Source organism: Pleurodeles waltl, chromosome 3_1 (genome assembly GCF_031143425.1).
Source record: "Pleurodeles waltl isolate 20211129_DDA chromosome 3_1, aPleWal1.hap1.20221129, whole genome shotgun sequence".
In the NCBI taxonomy this organism is placed as follows: Eukaryota; Metazoa; Chordata; class Amphibia; order Caudata; family Salamandridae; genus Pleurodeles; species Pleurodeles waltl.
The window spans coordinates 826,362,968-826,384,537 of NC_090440.1; the positions used below are offsets into that span (position 1 = coordinate 826,362,968).

General features: G+C 47.1%; 1 protein-coding gene across 6 annotated transcripts in view; it reads right to left on the reverse strand.

The window, feature by feature from the left end:
- The window catches only part of PLEKHA7 (pleckstrin homology domain containing A7), a 1,012,616-nt gene that overhangs the window by 366,508 nt on the left and 624,538 nt on the right, over window positions 1–21,570 (reverse strand). For all 6 annotated transcript variants that reach the window (XM_069223724.1, XM_069223723.1, XM_069223725.1 and 3 more), the window contains one exon: window positions 16,515–16,616. In XM_069223724.1, the coding sequence (XP_069079825.1) occupies window positions 16,515–16,616 (102 nt within the window). The remainder of the gene's footprint in view (window positions 1–16,514; window positions 16,617–21,570) is intronic.

A 21,570-nucleotide genomic window follows, 5' to 3' on the forward strand; every position in this document is an offset into this window, starting at 1 on the left:
CGTCGCGCTCCCGGGCCAAACACCTTCTCTCTGTGAATCGGCCCCCTCTGTGCCTTTCCAGGGGGCCCTCAGAACTCACCTGTGCCCTGGCGCGTCCAGCGCCTTACCATCGGGGGAGGGGAAGGGGCCTGTTCGTCTGGTCGCTTTTCTGGGCTGGGCAAGTTCTTCGCCCCCTGTGGCGTCGCCTCTCGTGTCCCCTCTGGTCTTTCCTTATTGTTTTCCAGGCCACCTCAGCCCTAGGTCCATCTCCGGGTGTCTTTTGGCAGAGCCGGCAGGCCCCTATCATCAGCCACTTCCCGGCCCTCCTCAGGTGCCACTCCACCCCGTCTCAGCTGCCGCAGTACGCACCACAAGCCAACGGTGTCGCGCTCCTAGTCTGACCGCCTTCTCCTCGCTGTTTGGCCCCTGTGCCTTTCTGGGGGGCCCTCAGCGCTCACCTGTGCCCCAGCGCACCCAGCGCCTCGCCGTCGGAGGGGTGGCCTGTTTGGTTAGTCGCTCCTTTGGGCTGGGCACATTTTTCGCCCTCTGTAGTGGCGCCTCTTATGCCCTCTTTGGCCTTCACTTATCATCCTTCAGGCCACTACAGCCCCAGACTCGCCTTAGGTCTCTGCCAGAGCCAGTCAGCCCCTATTATCAACCGCGTCACGGCCCTTCTGGAGCGCCGCTCCACTCCTTCGCAGTCGACGTGGCAAGCCCTGAAAGCCAGCCGCCGGCCTTAAGTCCTGGCCGGCCGTCTGCCGCACACGCCCAGCAATCTGCCCTTGGTCTGACTCTCGGAGTGTTAGGCAGCCGCACCTGCACTCCCGGGCTTCTCCGATGTCCCCCGCGGCCTTTCCACCGTCACGGGTTCCCTCCGGGGTACTGTAATTAACAGAGAATTAGAAGGCCTCAGCGTAGCAACGCGTCTACACGTTGGCCATCGCTGCCGGCGAAGCCACGCCGAGGGGCAAATATATATATATATATATAGGCTAATTGATTTCTAATAAAAACAATGATTAATTTGTATCGCAAGTGTAGTATTGCATGCCATTTATCTTTATATTGCTTTTAAAGAAATCATTGAAGGATTTTTTTCTTGGTTAAATGTGTAAAAATATTCTCTGATGTTTAAATACATACTGCGTCCTGTTAAAGGTGAAGTTTGGCTCTACTGTTCATGAAGCAGTGGAAAAGATTACATTTCCATATTAGAGGTGAGAGTGTAAAACAATTCTCCTGCTCTAGGGGATGATCAGTAAATGTTCACAAATCTCTCTCCTTACTTAACTGTGGCACTACAATTTGTGGTCAAGTGCTCTCAAGCAGACAGAAGTAACTGGTTCCATGAGTGATAGACCCAAACAAGAGAGGGTTTCGTTTGGCAAGGTAAACCTCACACATTCTTCAGCATAGTAAACTAGTTGTAGGCAAGGGACACAAGGTGAAGAAGAAAAGGTCATTATTTCTCGATGTGAAAAGACATTTGGAACCAAAAGCTGGATATGACCCTGTAAATGAACACACTTTCTTATGGTCTGGGGAGGGTATTGTGAAGTGCTTCTACTTTCACACAGCCATTATGAAGCCATAGGTGCAGACACATATACTATGGTTGTTAGACCTGACAGCCTTAGGGTGGTCACCCCTAACTTTTTGCCTGCCTCCCTCCACTTTTTGGACACTGTTCTTGCTGGCTTTTAGACTCTGCGCACTTTACTACTGCTAACCAGTGCTAAAGTGCATATGCTCTCTCCCTTAAAACATGGTAACCTTGAATCCTACCTGATTGGACTATTTAATTTACTTAGAAGTCCCCAGTAATGCGCCCTCTCTGTGCCTAGGGCCGGTAGATTAAATGCTACTAGTGGGCCGGCAGCACTGGTTGTGCCAACCACTTATGTAGCCACTTTTCCTTGTCTCAGGCCTGCCACTGCAAGGCCTGTGTGTGCAGTTTCACTGTCACCTCGACTTGGCATTTAAAAGTACTTGCCAAGCCTAAACCTCCCCTTTCTCCACATATAAGTCACCTCTAATGTGTGCCCTAGGTAACCCCTAGAGCAGGGTGCTGTGTGGGTGAAAGGCAGGACATGTACCTGTGTAGTTTACATGTCCTGGTGGTGTAAAACTCCTAAATTCGTTTTTGCACTACTGTGAGGCCTGCTCCCTTCATAGGCTAACATTGGGGCTGCCTTCATACAGTATTGAAGTGGTAGCTGCTGATCTGAAAGGAGTAGGAAGGTCATATTTAGTATGGCCAGAATGGTACTATAAAATCCAGCTGACTGGTGAAGTTGGATTTAATATTACTATTCTAGAAATGCCACTTTTAGAAAGTGAGCATTTCTTTGCACTTAAATCTTTCTGTGCCTTACAATCCACGTCTGGCTTGGCTTAGTTGACAGCTCCTTGTGCATTCACTCAGACACACCCCAAACACAGGGTACTCAGCCTTACTTGCATACATCTGCATTTTGAATGGGTCTTCCTGGGCTGGGAGGGTGGAGGGCCTGCTCTCACACAAATGACTGCCACACCCCCTACTGGGACCCTGGCAGACAGGATTTAACTGAAAGGGGACCTGGTGCACTTCTTAGCCACTCTTTGAAGTCTCCCCCACTTCAAAGGCACATTTGGGTATAAAACAGGGCCTCTGCCCTACATCATCAGACACTTGCTGGAGAAGAATCCTGAACCAGAAACTACATCCTGCCAAGAAGAACTGCCTGGCTGCTCAAAGGACTCACCTGTCTGCTTTCTACAATGTACTGCTGCCTTGCTGTTGACCTGCTGCCTTGCTGAACTCTTGTCTGGCTGTGAAAGTGCTCTCCAAGGGCTTGGATAGAGCTTGCCTCCTGTTCCCTGAAGTCTCAGGACCAAAAAGACTTCTCTTTTTCACTTGGACGCTCCATGCGCCGAAATTTTTGACGCACAGCTTGTTCCGCGGCGAGAAAAACGCCGCACACCGACGCTGATCGACGCAACGCCTTCGGGACAACCGGAACTTTGACGCACGGCTTCGCAAGGACAACGCCGCCCGACCTCCAGAGGAGAAATCGACGTGACGCCTGCCGTGAGATCGAAATTTCGACACGCAGCACCGCAGAACGACGCGCAGCCGGAAAACACGCAGGAAAATCCATGCACAGACCCGGTACATCTGGTAATCCCTGCGATCCACAGAAAGAGACTGTCCGCACGCCCGATAACGATGCACGACTTCCCCGCAAGAAAAATAGCGACGCGAGTCCGTGTGTGCTGGGGAGAAATCGACGCACACACCCTTTTTCCACGCATCTCTTCTCCTGTGGCCCTCTGAGGAGATTTTTCACTCCAAACCAGGTACTTTGTGCTTGAAAGAGACTTTGTTTGCTTTTTAAAGACTTAAGACACTTTATATCACTTTTCAGTGATATCTCTACAAATTCACATTGCAACTTTATTCGTTTTGACCTACAATTATCCTGATAAATATTATATATTTTTCTAAACACTGTGTGGTGTATTTTTGTGGTGCTATATGGTGGTATTGTATGATTTATTGCACAAATACTTTACACATTGCCTTCTAAGTTAAGCCTGACTGCTCGTGCCAAGCTACCAGAGGGTGGGCACAGGATAATCTTGGACTAGAGTGAGGGCTTTTGCTTGGTCAGAGGGTAACCTGACTGCCAACCAAAAACCCCATTTCTAACAATGGTATTATAAATTTGGGTAACTAGTCTAATAGTTACTACATTACCACAGGTAATTGATTTTTGGTTTGCGTATAACTTTGACATTGTTGGACAAATATTCACAAATCTTTACATAAAAGTCTCATTCACCTCAGCTACTTTCTGGAATGTTTCGGGATGATCTGCCAGGTGGAGGCAGAGAAAAAAAGGAGGGGAGGGGAAGATCTCAAAATACTTTTTTCCCATTCATTGTTTCATAGTAAAATTATACAGTGAAACAGCTAAAACTGAGGAACAGAATTACATCACATTTGGCAGAAAGCTTGGTACAAAAGGGTATTTTTTGTGATTTGGTGTAAATCCATTCAGTTATTTTTGAGAAATTAAGGTTCAACATTTATTGATATTTCATGCCTCAGAGGATCAAAAGAGACAACTGATCTTGACAGAGTATAGCTGTACTCCGTGATTGACAAGGAGTTTAGGAAGCATTTACACTTCAAAGATAGAGGCTCTGCAAGTACAATGTTGCAAAGAAACTGTAATGTTAGTGCACATACTTTTTTGTTGATTTAAGATGTGGTGATGAACGTACAATTCAATGAAAAGGAGTTATTTTTATGAATGAATTTTGCATTTTTTGCATGAAATAAAGGAAGTATTAATTGACAACGACGTCCTAGACATTTTTGATGATTTAGTACATGTAACAGTTCTAAGCGCTCCACAATATTTACAGAGAACCCTGGACCAAAATAAGTGTGGATTTTCACACCACACCTTATAGTCAATACTTTCTTATATTGATTGAACTATGCACCATATACCTAGGGGTCTAAGTACTGGCCTCAATGTCATTTAGATGTGTTGCCTGCAAACTCGAACAAGCACTGGCAAAACCAATCGATCTGGCGTTGGCCGCCAGCCTTTTGGCAGTTCTTGTTTTGTCATGATTTTTTCAAAACTTTATCATTTGTGAAAGCTGTTGGGCCATCATTAATCTAAATAAAAACATTGGATAAGGCAAAAAATGTATTTTGGCTTCGAAAAAAGTACACATTGCCATAAACTCCATGACACTGAACGGGACCACTTTGTGTGTGAATGTACTCCTTGTGAAAGGGCAGCAAGGCATAACTCATAGTGATTTCAGCCAATGGCTGACGTGGGCTGACACACTGTCCCATTATGCATGCTGAAGTGGAGACAAATGGACAATGTCAGGCTGAAACCCCTATAGGTAACTATGTTATACACATCGGGGGACATTACGACATTGGCGGTAAATGCCACTTACCGCCGTACAGAAAACTGCCAACACACCGCTGCGGCTGCGGAATTCCACCACAGCTATTACGACTCACAGCCCGGAATCTGCCAAAATCCAGACACCCACACAAGTCCGCCACACCAAAGGTCAGTGATAAATTGGCAATAACAAAACCGACACCGTCACGCCAATAGGAATACGCCCACACTATCACGACCCACGAATCCACGCACCGGTCTTTTAACCGCGGTATTCCATTGGCGGTACACACCGCCGCGCTCAAAATACACACACACTTACAAAACACAACCACATTGGACAATTACAAATATACACACCTGATACACATACACACACCACTCCCACACATCCAATACAATATAAAACACACACCCACATCACCCACAAACCCTTGCGACCACAATTGCGACTGAAGGCCAGAGAGAGACACCACCATCTACAAACTAGCATCCAAAGGCACTCAACACCATCACTCACACAACATCCAAGCACAAAACGCCACACACCCCTAAACATCACCCCACACATCACAACATACACCACCCCACACATCACCCACACCACCCCATGGCACTGCAAAGACACCCCAGGTTTTCTGAGGAGGAGCTCAGGGTCATTGTGGAGGAAATCATCTGGGTAGAGCCACAGCTATTCGGACCACAGGTGCAGCACACCACCATAGCTAGGAAGATGGAGCTATGGCGCAGAATCGTGGACAGGGTCAACGTAGTGGGACAGCACCCTAGAACACGGGATGACATAAGGAAGAGGTGGAACGGCCTACGGGGGAAGGTACATTCCGTGGTCTCAAGACACCAGATTGCAGTTCAGAGGACTGGCGGCGGACCCCCACCTCCTCCCTCAGAACTAACAACATGGGAGAAGCAGGTCTTGGCTATACTGCATCCTGAGGGCCTCGCAGGAGTAGCTGGAGGAATGGACTCTGGTAAGGCAAATCTTTAAATACTTCATCCCCCACCCTACCTGCATGCTTTCACATACCCCCACCCTCACCCCCATCACTCCAACTCCTCACACATGTCCCACTATCACAAACCACACATCCCAACACCAAACCCTGCATGCAACAACAAAGCATGGACACCCATCACCACCGCATGGCCACTGCACATACCCACACACACCCCTAAACATTTAGCACACAAGGTCCTACACAAGAATGGAAGCACTGGGGTACAGGGTCACCCACCCATTGCACACCATGGCGCACACAGATGCAATAATCATGCTTTTACACCCCTGCAGGACCCCTAACCAACGTCACCGGAGAGGAGGTTCCAGACATGTCCACTCCACCCACAGAAGAGGCCCACAGTAATGACAGCAGCTCTGTCCAACTGGATCTAGATGACCAGCCCGGCCCATCTGGGACCTCGGGACAGTCGGTTCCCCTCACACTGGCACAAGCCACAACAGAGCCTCCCCCCTCTGGAAACACCAGCACAGCACCCACCCAGTGGGCCCATACCTCTGTCCCCAGGACACGTCAAGCAGCAGTGTGTCCACCACTACAGGGAACCCAGGCTAACCCACCACCCCAACAACACAAAGGACCTGGGGGCAGTGGCAGTGGGCACACGGTTCAGGGGACAGAGGCACAGGAACACAGGGGAACTGGGAGTGCTGCTGTGCGACAGGGGGAGGACAGGCCCAGGGAACCCACTCTCCATGAGGCCCTCCCCAACATCATGGGAGCCTACCACCATTCCCAAAAGACAATGGCAACAGTAATGACCAAGTTTCAGGAGACCCAGCGGCTGCAGGAGGAACAGTATGTGGGGTTTAGGGAGGAACTAAAAGCCATCAATACCACACTGGGCACCATTGTAGGGGTGCTGAAGGAACTCGTCAACACCAGGAGGGACACTGTGGCACAACAAGGGGCCCCTGACACTAGCCTGGATGATGAACTGCCCACCACCTCCGCCGGCGCTAGTGGACAGGAGGCACCACCACAGTACCACGACAGCAGCAACCCACCCCCTGCAGATGGAGAACCCCCCCGCAAGCGATCCCTGAGATCCAGGACAAAGACAGAGAACAATGCCAAGACCCCGCCAAAAAATGAGACCTCCCTGTTTGTCATCCTTCTGTCCCACTTTGTCACCCTGTCCATCCTTAAACTGCCCCAGCTCCACTTCCTATGCCCCTTTGGACAATGCACCTGTGAGGCTAACAGACTGGACTCTGCCATGGACATTCCTCCACCATCACACCTGACCATTTTACAACCCCTCCACTATTTAGCACTTAAATAAACACCCTTAAATCACAAAACTATCTGTGCTTTCGAAAATGTGTATTTGCAATAACCGTGGAAAACTGCTATATCCATTGTATTGTCAACATACCTATGTCACACAGATCTAGTCGATGAGGAAACAAAGCAGATGTCACACAGTGGGACCCACATCTGTGAAATTGAAGGGGAAAGTGACAACTCAGGGTCCATACACTGGGTGAAAGTGACAGACAGATGAGAGGTAGAACAAGGGTATCAGATGTAGCAGGCAGTGATGTCTTCTTACCTGTGTCTCACTGGAAGTATTGATGAATCACCGTGTTTCTATTGTCAATATCCTCTTCTTCTGCTTCCTCGTCTTCACTGTCCACAGGCTCCACAGCTGCCACAAGACCTCCATCTGGACCATCCTCCTGCAGAAAAGGCACCTGTTGTCGCAAAGCCAAGTTGTGAAGCATACAGCAGACCACGATGATCTGGCACACCTTTTTTGGTGAGTAGAATAGGGAACCACCTGTCAGATGGAGGCACCTGAACCTGGCCTTCAGGAGGCCGAAGGTCATCTCTATAACCCTCCTAGTTCGCCCAAGGGCCTCATTGTAGCGTTCCTCTGCCTTTGTCCTGGGATTCCTCACTGGGGTCAGTAGCTATGACAGGTTGGGGTAACCAGAGTCACCTGCAAATGTCGAGGGAAATCTGTTAGACACACACTAACTCTTAGGGATATACCCAGACACCTAGTCACACTGTATAGGGTCCATGTCCTCACTTAATAGCCACGCACGGTGCCTCTAGAGTTGCCCCACCACATAAGGGATGCTGCTATTCCTCAGAATGTAAGCGTCATGCACTGAGCCAGGAAACATGGCATTCACATGGGAGATGTACTGGTCGGCCAAACACACCATCTGCACATTCATCGAATGGTAACTCTTCCGGGTTTCTGTACACCTGTTCAATCCTGCGGGGGGGGACCAAGGCCACATGCGTCCCATTAATGGCACCAATGATGTTGGGGATATGTCCCAGGGCATAGAAGTCACCTTTCACTGTAGGCAAATCCTCCACCTGAGGGAAAACGATGTAGCTGCGCATGTGTTTCAGCAGGGCAGACAACACTCTGGACAACACGTTGGAGAACATAGGCTGGGACATCCCTGATGCTATGGCCACTGTCGTCTGACAAGACCCACTTGCCAGGAAATGGAGTACTGACAGGACCTGCACTAGAGGGGGGATTTCTGTGGGAAGGCGGATAGCTGACATCAGGACTGGCTCCAACTGGGCACAAAGTTCCTGGATTGTGGCACGGTCCAGTCTGTAGGTGACAATTACATGTCGCTCTTCCATTGTCGACAGATCCACCAGCGGTCTGCACACCGGAAGATGCTGCCATCTCCTCACCTGCCCCAGCGGACGTGCTCTATGGAGGAGAACAGCGAGCAGAGAGTCAGCCAACACTGAGGTACGAGAACACAACTTTATTCCACAAATTTTTAAATCCGCTAAGTGCCTGTCTTACTGTCTATGCAAGGCCTAGATATGTGTGACGCATTAAAAATTAATGCCATGTGGCCCCCTGAAATGGCAGTTGCCTGACCTGTAATGTGGGACAAGGGGAAATGAGGTAACTGCACTGGCGTTGTACACAGTCGCGGTAGGCGGACGAAGACCGCGGAGCAATCCTGAATTGGTTAACATTGGACCCTATGGGTCCCAGGAGCCAATGAGGATGTACGCCGGCGGTGACGGTACGCACCGCCGCGGTCGTGACCGCCATTTTATCTCTGTTCACTCACTTGATACCTGATCTTCGACAGGAGAGGACCTACACTGCAAGTGCTGCTGTGACCTCAGTCTGGAAGAGACAATGGCTCATGTGTCTGGGGAAAGGGCCAATGCCTTCAGCACGCAGGAGTTGGAGAAACTAGTGGATGGGGTCATACCCCAGTACACGCTACTCTATGGTCCTCCAGACAAACAGGTAAGTACACTGTGAGCATGCTGTATGGGCAATGTCTGTGTGGAGTGGTGTGGAGAGAAGATAGGGGGGGAGAATGAGGCGTGCATGAACCGACGGTGAGTGGATGTGCGTCATGGCAAGGGTAGGGATGCGGGCCAATGACTGGCGATGCGGACGGTTAAATCTTCTCCTTTTCCCCTGTACTACTTCTGTAGGTCAGCGCCCACCAGAAGAAGGATTTTTGGTGTGCCATCGCCAAGGAAGTCCAGACCCTGGGGGTCCACCACAGACGGAGCACCCACTGCCAGAAAAAATGGGAGGACATTCGCCGCTGGAGCAAGAAGACAGCGGATGCCCAGCTGGGGGTGGACTCCCAACATGGGAGGGGTGCCCATCTCACCATGATCCCCCTGATGTTCCGGATCCTGGCGGTGGTGTATCCGGAGTTGGATGGGCGCTTGAGGGCATCACAGCAGCCACAAGGGGGTGAGTACACTCTCATTCAGCTGATTCAGCGTGCATTGGAGGTGTCTGGGTGGGGAGGTGGGCTGTGGGTTCCCCTAGGGCAGGGCGTGTTTAGTAGGCAAGGTCCCTTCGTAAGGCAGGCCATGTGGCACCCCCCCCCCCCACCTGTGTTCAGAGGCAACTATACCTAGTCAGGCTCCTGTGACTTTCCTGTGTGCAGCAATCGGGCATAGGCCTTGTAACCCAGGTCCCTGTGATTAATTAGGGTACTCAAAGTGCACGACATAGTACAGGGGGCTTCTGTGTCTGTAGTGTCCGCCGACGGTAGCGGTATTGCATGCACTCAACATGTCTTTCTTCTGTCTTCTCCCCACTTTTTGTGGTCTCCCTGTTCCTGTGTACAATAGCATCATCAGGCGGAGGGGCTGTGCCACCGGAGCAGGAGGGCGCTGCACCCCACATGGCCCTGGAGGGCGACACAACGGAGTCTGAAGCCACCAGTGGGACTGAGGGTGAGGGGAGCTCCACAGCGGGGATGGGAGCTGAGACCAGCGACACAGACTCCTCCTCTGATGGGAGCTCCCTTGCGGTGGTGGGCCCCTCTGTGCCCCCGCATCTACAGGTACAGCCGCAACTCCCCCTACCAGCACCACCCTCCCAGCAGCCCTCAGCGTGTGCCCCGTGGCTGCTCACCCAGGAGGGTGGGCATCTCCTTCGCCCCAGGCACCTCAGCCCCTGCAAGCCCTGCTGCCCTCAGTGAGGAGGCCATTTACCTCATCAGATCCCTCACTGTTGGGTAGTCTACCATTTTGAATGCCATCCAGGGTGTAGAGAGGCAGTTACAACAGACCAATGCTTACCTGGAGGGCATTCATTCTGGTCAGGCAGCCCAACAGAGAGCTTTTCAGACTCTGGCCTCAGCACTGATGGCAGCCATTGTCCCTGTGTCCAGCCTCCCCCCTCCAACTTCCTCCACCCAGACCCAATCCCCTGTACATCAGTCTATCCCAAGCACACCATCAGACCAGCATGCACACACCTCAACACACAAGGGAAGCTCTGGCAAACATAAGCACCACACATCCCACAGTCACTCACACAAGCATCATACCCATGCACACATACCAACATCCACTGCCTCCACTGTGTCCCCCTGCTCCTCGTCTCCCTCCTCCCTCACACCTGCATGCACTACATCGTCAGCCACTACGTCCATCACCAGCACACCAATCACCATACCCCGCTCACGTCCATCACCAGCACACCAATCACCATACCCCGCTCACGTGCACTCACCACCCCCACTACCATTCACACATCCCCTGTGTCCTCTCCCAGTGTGTCTGTGAGCCCACCTCCCAAGGTACACAAACGCAGGCACACACCCACGACAGCCTCCAGCCCATGCACCTTCACCCAAAGTCAGCAAACGTACACCTTCTACAATCACTAGCTCTTCCTCCACTCCCAAACCCCCTCCATCTACCCGTCCCAGTGTGTCCAAAAAACTTTTCCTGTCCAACCTTGACCTCTTCCCCTCACCTCCCCCACCCCCACTAGGGCCTGCCTTTCCAGGTCTCAACCCAGCACCTCAGCCACCACATCACCGGGAACAGTGGTGCCAGCAGTAACCGGCTTCTGGAGCGCGCCAAGCAGCAGGGTAGCCAGTGGGCCAAGGAGCCAGACAACGGACAGTCCCCCACCTCAGAAGCATAAAAAGATGGCCACTGCCCGGTGGGAGAAAAGCAACACATCTGGCACCGAAGGCTCTCCCAGGAGTACAGATGGGAGTGGGAAGACAGCTGCGCCACCATCCAAGGTGGGGAAGGGGCACAGAAAGAAAGGCAAGTTGCTGCAAACCTGCACGGCGGACAAGACCGCCACCAGCACCACTGCCAAGGACACCGCCGCCACCAGCACCGCTGCCAAGGACACCCCCGCCACCAGCACCACTGCCAAGGACACCGCCGCCACCAGCACCACTGCCAAGGACACCGCCGCCACCAGCACCGCTGCCAAGGACATCGCCGCCACCAGCACCGCTGCCAAGGACACTGCCACCACCAGCACCGCTGCCAAGGACACCGCCACCACCAGCACCGCAGGCCAATGAGCGCAGAAAGCTCCGACGCTACTGAGTCCGCCACAAGCAGGTTGTAGCACTCTGGGCACAAAGCCCCCTCCAGAACCAGTGGAGAAAGACAACCTCTACCTCAATCCTTGACAGGATGAAGCACTCTGGGCACAAAGCCCCCTCCAGAACCAGTGGAGAAAGACATCCACTACCTCAGTCCTTGGCAGGATGAAGCACTCTGGACACAAAGCCCCCTCCAGAACCAGTGGAGACTGTTATCCACTTGAGAGATTGTGGCTTTGCACTCCCCAGGATAAAGCAGTGGGCAACTCACCCACTTTAGAGACTTGTGAGACTGTAGCTTTGCACTCCCCAGGATAAAGCAGTGGGCAAACCACCCACTGAAAAGACTTGTGAGACTCTGGCTTTGCACTCCCCAGGATAAAGCAGTGGGCAAACCACCCACTGGAGAGACTTGAGAGACTGTGGCTTTGCACTCCCCAGGATAAAGCAGTGGGCAACCCACCCACTGGAGAGACTTGTGAGACTGTGGCTTTGCACTCCCCAGGATAAAGCAGTGGGCAACCTACCCACTGGAGAGACTTGTGTGACTTTGGCTTTGCACTCCCCAGAATAAAGCAGTGGGCAACCCATCCACTGAAAAGACTTGTGAGACTGTGGCTTTGCACTCCCCAGGAGGTAGTGGTTGTAGGAGGTGTACGTTTGCTGACTTTAGGGTGAAGGTGCCTGTTTTTTTTTTTAACTGATGCCCCTGCAGTGTTCTCTCCATTTTGATTGGGTATCTTGTGTGGGCCTTGCCCATGCATTTTGGGCCCAGTGGTCCACGGACTTTAATGGTGCAATACCTGGACTTGTATTCTTGGTGTATATATTTGTTTGTAGTGTATATATATTTTTGAGTACTGGATTTTAATAGATTACAAACGTTCAAATAATTTCCTTTTGTCTTTGCATTCTTCCAGGGGAGTTGGGGGGGGTGTAACTGTAATGTGTCAATATGTATTAGTGTGTGTGTTGTAGTGGGTGAGGGTGGGGGTGTGGGTGGGGGTGTTGCGTGTGTGTGTCACCCTCTTTTCCCTCCCCCCTCCCCTGTGTCGTAGGTGCAGTACTCACCGTGGTTGTTGCCGCCGGTGTTTGTGCTCCTCGTAGAGGAGCAGGAAGACAAAGGCAGGGAGAATCTGGAGTTCCGGTTCCATGGTGTCCTGGTTCCTCATGGGGTGTGCAGAGGTGAGCGTTTTCCCTTCCAAGTCCTGTTTCCGCCGTGTTTTTGTTTGCGGTAAATCTGCCCCAGAAAAGGTGGCGGATTGGTCTGTTGTAATACTGTGGGCGGTACATTGTCTTCCGCCTGTCTGTTGGCGGTTACCGCCACGGTGTTTGTTTGTACCGCTGTGGCGGTCGGTGTGTTAAAGTGGCTGTCTATGTTGGCAGTTTCCGCCACGGTCATGATTCCATTTTGTTTTTACCGCCGGCCTGTTGGCGGTTTTACTGCTGCTTTAACACCGACCGCCAAGGTTGTAATGACCACCATAATGTTAGTAAAAACAAAAGGTCTTGGCTAGCACAGACTAAAAAAGCCAATCAGTCTGTCATTGATTGCCAGCCTCTTGCATTTGGGAAAAAATAGAGAGAGAAAGAAAGAAAGAAAGAAAGAAAGAAAGAAAGAAAGAAAGAAAGAAAGAAAGAAAGAAAGAAAGAAAGAAAGAAAGAAAAATAAAGCAAGAAGAAGACAGGAAAGAAAGAAAGAGGAAGGCAAGATAGTAGGAAATAATGAGGAAGGCATGAAAGGAAGAGAGGAAAGAAAGAAATGAAGAAGAAGGTAAGAAAGAGGGAGGTAAGAAAGAGGAAGGCAAGAAAGAAAAACTAGGGAAGAGAAAGGTGAGAAAGAATAAAAAAACAGGAAGGCAGAAAAAAAAGGGAAGACAAATAAGAAAGAAGGAGAGAGAAAGGCAAGAAAGAAGGAAAAAGCAAAGATAGAATAAACAAAGAAGGATAGAAGCAAAGAAAAAAGAAAAACAGAAGCAAAGGAGGAAAGAAGGAAGTAATGAAGGACAGAACAAACAAATGATAGAAAGGTTTGCAAAGACAGACCATCCACATTCAGGTATTAAGAGTTCATGTGAGCTGGTGGTATGGTGTGAAGTAGCACCAGTCACATAAACAAAGGGTACTTCAAAAGGAATTTACAATAGCATTGACAGGAGACATGATCTGATAATGCTGGAATGTGTCCTGTACTCTCATCTGGTAGAAAGGGTGATGCTTTAAAATCAGGCACTACAAAGGCAACACTGAAGTAATAAAGCAAAAAATAAAAACACCAGCACTGAAAGAACGATCTTGTGTGCGAATGTGCTCCGTATGAGGAGGCTAAATGTAGTCATGCAACATGAAGTTAGACAGTGGCTGAAGTAGACTGACCTGCTGATCCACGCTGTATGCTGTAGTGGGCTGAAGCAAAATGTGAATGACACAAGAACAGACCAATGGATAAAGAGAGCTGACTCAAAGCCCATTTATGTAAGTATACTATACATAAAATGTTAGTCAAACCAAAAGGTCTTGGCTACCACCAGATTTGAAATGGCCCATAAAAAGATCTTACCAAACAATGGCTCAAGTTCTAGGGAGCCGAATTTCAAGACTATCTACACCTACAGAACATAAAGCATCAGCCAATCACTCCTTGCTAGCCCTAAGCCCCTAGGAAAGTGTAACATTTGACAGTAACACTGAAAATGGTTGTGTGGTTCGTAGATGAATAGCAAATCAACATGGAGTGGGCCATGTGCAATATCCTCATAGTATATTTCGGCACTCCACACTGTTCACAAAGTGTGCACCTGCATTAATGCTATTTTGGTGTCCCTTAACAGTCAAGTTCCCAACAAACACTAAATGAACGCCACCTACCACCAGGGATGAAGTGAGTGAGAGGTGGTCACATTATAATAATGACCGAGTCAGTAGGAGAAGTAAAACCCAATATACCTCATAAAAATTGAGGATGAGACATTGGGTCGAGACTGGCATGATCAAACATTGTTGGCATCAAAGTACAAGATATTTTAAGGATAAGCAGGGTCCTGTTGCTCTCACTATTAATACAACACTAAGCCTGTACTGATCAATCATCGTCTCGATAGTAGCCAAAGGATAAGCCTTTAAAAATAATGTGGAGGCAGCCTGGAGATACAGGCATTTCAGGGACAAAAAAATGTCAATTTTCTCAGGGAAAATATTGACATGTAAGGTCTTGGATTTAATAAACCACCCAGGAATTCAGGGACTGAATCAAGTTTGTGTGAGCTCATACTGACTCTGGGGCAGTAGATATTGGGTTTCTAAATACATGGTAAATCTAAAGCTGTTTGCCCGGAGAGATGAACTTGGTAAGATGTTACTGAATGCTAACACCCATAAATAGTAGAAATTGGACCAGGAAGAGAGGAATTAGAAGTGTGATTTATTGGGGAACAAAGGGTGGGTCTTAGACGCAATGGAGTGTTATATTGTGTGGTCCAATCTCACACCATATTATAAGCTGATAGTAGAGTTTTCAGTCCTGCTAAAAGGAAAAGAAAAATGGGGCACAAAGAAGGACAAAAATCTGGATCAACGCACAACATACAAATCTGGTCAACTGCTAAAAGTAAACCATATGTTCTCAGCACTGGAATCTGCTTGAGAGCATTGTGGAAACAACATGAAAGATTACAAATATACCCAACTGCACACAGAATTCCCAGGCGTTGTATTTCAAAATCATTGACAAAGCCAAGGAAATAACATGTTTTCCAGTATTGGCCAGAATTGTTAATAATGTGTGCACCTGCAAGTTGCAAAGCTCTAGTGCAATGTTCAGTGGATCAGAAAATGACAAAATGAGTATCACGAAAGACAAACCTTGGCCACCCTGTGGAAGTATTCTACAGTCTTGACAGAAGAGACGAAAGAGAGATTTCCAACCCACTCATTTACAGTAGAAAAATACAAAGGCCCAGAAATCAAGAGTGGGTATAATTGGATTTGTGCATTGTGTAATGTACAAATGTACTATGATGGTCATGTTTTGCTTGCATGTTGGCTTTTCTGGCTTGTAAAGTACAAGTTAACAGATAAAGCGAGAATACTTGGCTGGGTCCACCTATTAATTTGGCATTAGGATATTTAAAAAGTCTTGTGAAATGTGATGTTTGTTGTAAATGGTACTGCTGAGTTTGAAAGACATGAAGTGCATACTTTAGCAAAATGATCAATTATAAACAGCTTCATTGATTTTCCTGCTATTTTACTCATGGGCAAAACTATTAATCACAGCACTTAGTACTTATAAGACCAGAAATACCTGACATTGCCTTCCAAGACCGCATTACATAGACCCAGACTCAGACCCATCAACAACTGAGCATTTTGAGATACAGAGCCAGACAGTAATGTATTGAGCATGTCTACTGGAGAACAAAATACATATCCATCATAAAAATAGCCACTCCCACTGACCATTATGAAGTGATAAATGCTTACATAGTTTACATGTGCAAAGATACATTCTATGATCTAAGATTCATCACAAATGACAGAGCACATCTATTCTCTTACCCAACAACTTTCAATAAGAGAATGTTAAACAAAATCAACAAAACACTAGCTAAAGGACACAAATATTAACATCATAGGCAACAAGCTAAGGGGGATGATATTAAGAGGACACACTAAAATCTGTGTTAACACCACAAGTACGATGAACGATGACATGTACAACACTGAAGATGAGAACGTACCTGCTTATGAAGCCAGCCTCTCACAACCACAGGGATATTGGGGTTTCTTTTGACAGCATGATCCCTCTTACCAAAGCTGTGAACCTTATCAGGCTTTTGAATCTAAAAAACAAATACATTCATGTTTACTGTCTTAGGTCTGAAGAAATAACCCAAAAAGTAATGGATATGCATTATAACTAATATGTCCTCAGTCGCTTCCCTGGATGTTTAAGCATACTGCATGTTTCATTCCAAAGTTTCCAGGGTACAAATAAGGCAGCAGAAAGCACAAACCAAAATAGGCTTGGGTGGTGGATCAGTGGACTAATGCATCCACTCCACCAGGGATCTGTGTTTAATGTCATAGTTACAGCTTGAAATCTCAGTAGATCCACTCAGCATTTCATCCTGCAGATGTAATTTGAGTGATTCAATAAAAACCCACCAGATGTTGAAAATCGGTATATAGCACTTTTTTCATTCTTAAACACTGTCCCGGAGTGAGGTTCAATGCTGTTAAAATACAACCATAAAACAGTTAAAACCATACAACATGTGTAGATATATAAACAGGCCACTACCAGTAACTACCAGAAGGCTGCTAAACCTTAAAACCAATAAATTACATATCATATACACACATAACATCAATATCAGTGAATAAATTCAAGCAGAAACTGATCGTGGCCTTTCAAGATCTGCAAGCCGCTTTTGATCTGGTTCCCAGAGGTAAACTGTGGGAGGCCTTATGCAGCATGGTATACCTAGGAACCTGGTTCATCTTATAGCGTGGCTGAACGAGGTAGCCATGGCGAACTCAATGACCACATTCTTATACAGCGTGGTGTCCGCCAAGGATGTATTCTGGTACCTACCTTATTTATATTGTATATAAAGGTAGTTCAGTTGTTATCTTTATACCAGAACGATGTACCAACTCTAAATAACTAAAAGGTTTCCATACTGCTTTTTGCCGATGATTCCCTTTTGATCTCTAAGATACCAACTGGGCCCTAGGTTCTTATAGATAGATTTCTAGTGTTTTGCAAGGATACAGATTTGGATCTGATGGTAACGAAAACAAAGCTTATGCTGCAAAGCTCGGGCCAGCCAGGAGTTGTACAACCATAGCAGGCAATGTGCCCTTTGAAAGAGTGTGTCCTATTGACTAGCTAGGTGTAAGAGTTTTAGGTAACCTCGACTGGGAAGATCGCTCTTAAACAGCTCCCTTCTCATTCAGCATAGGTCAAATGCCATTCTGCTTTTATAGAAGCACCAGTTTTACAGTGTTATCCCCAGCCCTCAGAACCTATCAAGCTAAAGTGCAGAGTGCAGCTATTTTTAGAGCGAAGGTTTGGGGATACTCAATTGCTCAGAGACTGACTGTAGCAGAAAATACTTTTATTAGATCTTTACTTCTGTGCCCAGTTAGCACTCCCCTGACTCAAGTTTTTTTTATTTAGGCCTAAATAGGATTTCTGACTTGGTAGCATTAAAACCCTCTGTATACTAGGTCAGTCTATGGACCACACCTGGACTCCATGTATATAGGGACTCTCTTAGGGATCTTTAGTAAGACAAAATGTGTATACCATCCCATGGCTGAAACACATTTATACCTGGCTACTGAAGTTGGGTCTTCAGAGCTATTGGGATAACATAAGTAGTATCAATAAAGCACAGGTACATTTCTTTAAAGTCTTGCTATTGGGCGTATCTCTGGAAAAGCTACCTTCTTGACACTAGTAATGGGCGTCTCTTAAATCAGTTTTTTAAAACTAAAATGCAACCCTTACTTTGGGCCTTTTTTGGACTTCATTTCTACTTTTGCTAAGAGTTTTTACATTTGTTTTTAATACAGATGCTTACCTTTGAAGTCCTTTACGAACAGTTGGAAAAAAAGGATTGGTATCAAATGTGTGCCTGGCATATGGCCTAGTTGGATGATCACATTTTATTTTTTTGCCCAGCATATGTTGCCCTTCGGCGAAATGAATTTGCCTGATTTGTGTGAACCTGGGTATTAGACAGTATGTAATTGCTCTTAGGATTTTAAAGTGTGACACCACCAAAGTAATTGTTTTTGATGTCAGTAAGTTTCTGGTGGGCATTTGGCAGGGATGCAATTATTTTCTAAAATAAAGTTGCAATAATCCTGCTTAGGTAATCATGTTCAACCCCTTCGCTGCCAGGCCTTTTCCCCTCAGGTGCCAGGCCTTTTTTTTGGCTACTTGGGGTAGTTCACATTACACCCTCATAACTTTTTGTCCACATAAGCTACCCACGCCAAATTTGTGTCCTTTTTTTCCAACATCCTAGGGATTCTAGAGGTACCCAGAGTTTGTGGTTTCCCCTGAAGGAGACCAAGAAATTTGCCGAAATACAGCAAACAAACTTATTTTTTACAAAAATGGGAAAACATTTTTGCAGAGGAAGGCTTTTGTTTTTTTGCCTGAAAATGGCAGCTACAAAGCATTTGAGGTGCTAAAATCATCATCTTCTCAGCTTTCAGGAACAGTCAGACCTGAACCAGAAAACCACATTTTTCAACACAATTTTGGCATTTTCCTGGGACATACCCCATTTTTACTATTTTTTGTGCTTTCAGCCTCCTTCCAGTTATTGACAGAAATGTGTGTGAAACCAATGCTGGATCCCAGAAAGCTAAATATTTCTGAAAATTAGACAAAATTCTGAATTCCACAAGGGATAATTTGTGTAGATTCTACAAGGTTTTCCTACAGAAAATAACAGCTGAAATAAAAAAATATTGAAATTGAGGTGAATAAAAACAGCCATTTTTCTCCAGGTTTTACTCTTTAACGTTTTCCTGCGATTCCAGATTTTTGAAAGCATATACTGTTACGTCTGCTGGACTCTTCTGGTTGCAGGGATATATAGGGCTTGTAGGTTCATCAAGAACCCTAAGGACCCAGAGCCAATAAATGAGCTGCACCTTGCAATGGGTTTTCATTCTATACCGGGTGCACAGCAATTCATTCAGTGAAATATAAAGAGTTAAAAATAGATATCAAGAAAACCTTTGTATTTCCAAAATGGGCGCAAGATAAGGTGCTGAAAAGCAGTGGTTATTTGCAAATCTCTAAATTCTGGGGTCCCCATACTAGCATGTGACTCATAGGGCATTTCTCAAATAGGCATCTTTTTTACACACTGTCTTACATTTGGAAGGAAAGGAATGTAGAGGAAACCAAGGGGGCAATAATACTTCTTTTGCTATTCTGTGTTCCCCCAAGCCTCCTGATAAGAAGGGTACCTCACTTGAGTGGGTAGGCCTAATGCCTGCAACAGGAAACGCAACACGGACACATCACATTTTTATACTGAGAACTGATGTGTTTTTTGGAAAGTACCTAGCTCTGGATTTTGATCTCTAGCTCTAGGAAACCCTAACAATCCTGTGCCTTTTTGTAAAACTAGACACGTTGGGGAATCCAGGATGGGGTGACTTGTGGGGCTCTCACCAAGTTCTGTTATCCAGAATCCTCTGCAAACCTCAAAAGTTGGCCCAAAACACACTTTTTCCTCACATTTTGGTGACAAAAAGTTCTGGAATCTGAGAGGAGCCACAAATTTCCTTCCACCCAGCATTCCCCCAAGTCTCTCAATAAAGATGGTACCTCACTTGTGTAGGTAGGCCTGGCACCCGTGACAGGAAATGCCCCAAAACACAATGTGGACACATCACATTTTCCCAAAGAAAACAGACTTGTTTTTTGCAAAGTGCTTAGCTGTGGATTTTGGCCTCTTGCTAAGCCGGCACTTAAGGAATCCTACCAAAACTGCGCATTTTTGAAAAACAGACACTTGGGGGAATCCAAGATGGGGGTGACTTATGGGGCTCACACCAGGTTCTATTACGCAGAATCCTTTGCAAACCTCAACATTTGGACAAAAAATACACTTTTTCCTCACATTTCGGTGACAGAAAGTTCTGGAATCTGAGAGGAGCCACAAATTTCCTTCCAACCAGCGTTCCCCCCCCAAGTCTCCTGATAAAAATGGTACCTCACTTGTGTGGGTAGGCTGGCGCCTGTGACAGGAAATTCCCCAAAACACAACGTTGACACATCACATTTTCCCAAAGAAAACAGAGCTGTTTTTTAGAAAGTGCCTAGCTGTGGATTTTGGCCTCTATCTCAGCCGGCACCTAGGGAAACCTACCAAACCTGTGCATTTTTTAAAACTAGACACCTAGGGAAATCCAAAATGGGTTGACTTGTGGGGCTCTCACCAGGTTCTGTTATCCAGAATCCTTTGCAAACCTCAAAATTTGGCTAAAAAACACTTTTTCCTCACATTTCGGTGACAGAAAGTTCTGGAATCTGAGAGGAGCCACAAATTTCCTTCCACCCAGCATTCCCCCAAGTCTCCAGATAAAAGTGGTACCTCACTTGTGTGGGTAGGCCTAGTGCCCGTGAAACGAAATGCCCCAAAACACTAAGTGGATACATCAAAATTATCAAATAATAAACTGCCTGTTTTTGCGTGGGTGGGGACCTGCGTTTTTGGTCCTGGGCTCAGCAGCCATATAGGGAAACCTACCAAACCCAAACATTTCTGAAAACTAGACACCCAAGGGAATCCATAGAGGTGTGACTTGTGTGGATCCCCCAATGTTTTCTTACCCAGAATCCTCAGCAAACCTCAAATTTAGCTAAAAAGTCACATTTTTCCCATATTTCTGTGTGGGATCACCGCACCAGGACAAATTTCCTACCACACAATGTTCCCCTCGGTCTCCCGGTAAAAATGATACCTCACTTGTGTAGGTGGGCCAAGTGCCTGTGACAGGGAAGAGCCACAAATATGTCAAAATTGAGGGGGAACAAAAGCGGGTCCAAAAGGGCAGTTTGAAAAAAAAACATTTTTAGGCTGACAAGTGCAGCAGAATTTTTATCTGTATAGATGAGACTATGCTGGGTGGTAGGAATTTTGTGGATTCCTACAGATTCTGGAAGGGTCAATCACAAAAATGTGGGAAAAATGTGTGATTTCCAGCGAAGTTGGAGGTTTGGAGAGCATTGTGGGTAAGAAAATGGTGCGGGGTGCA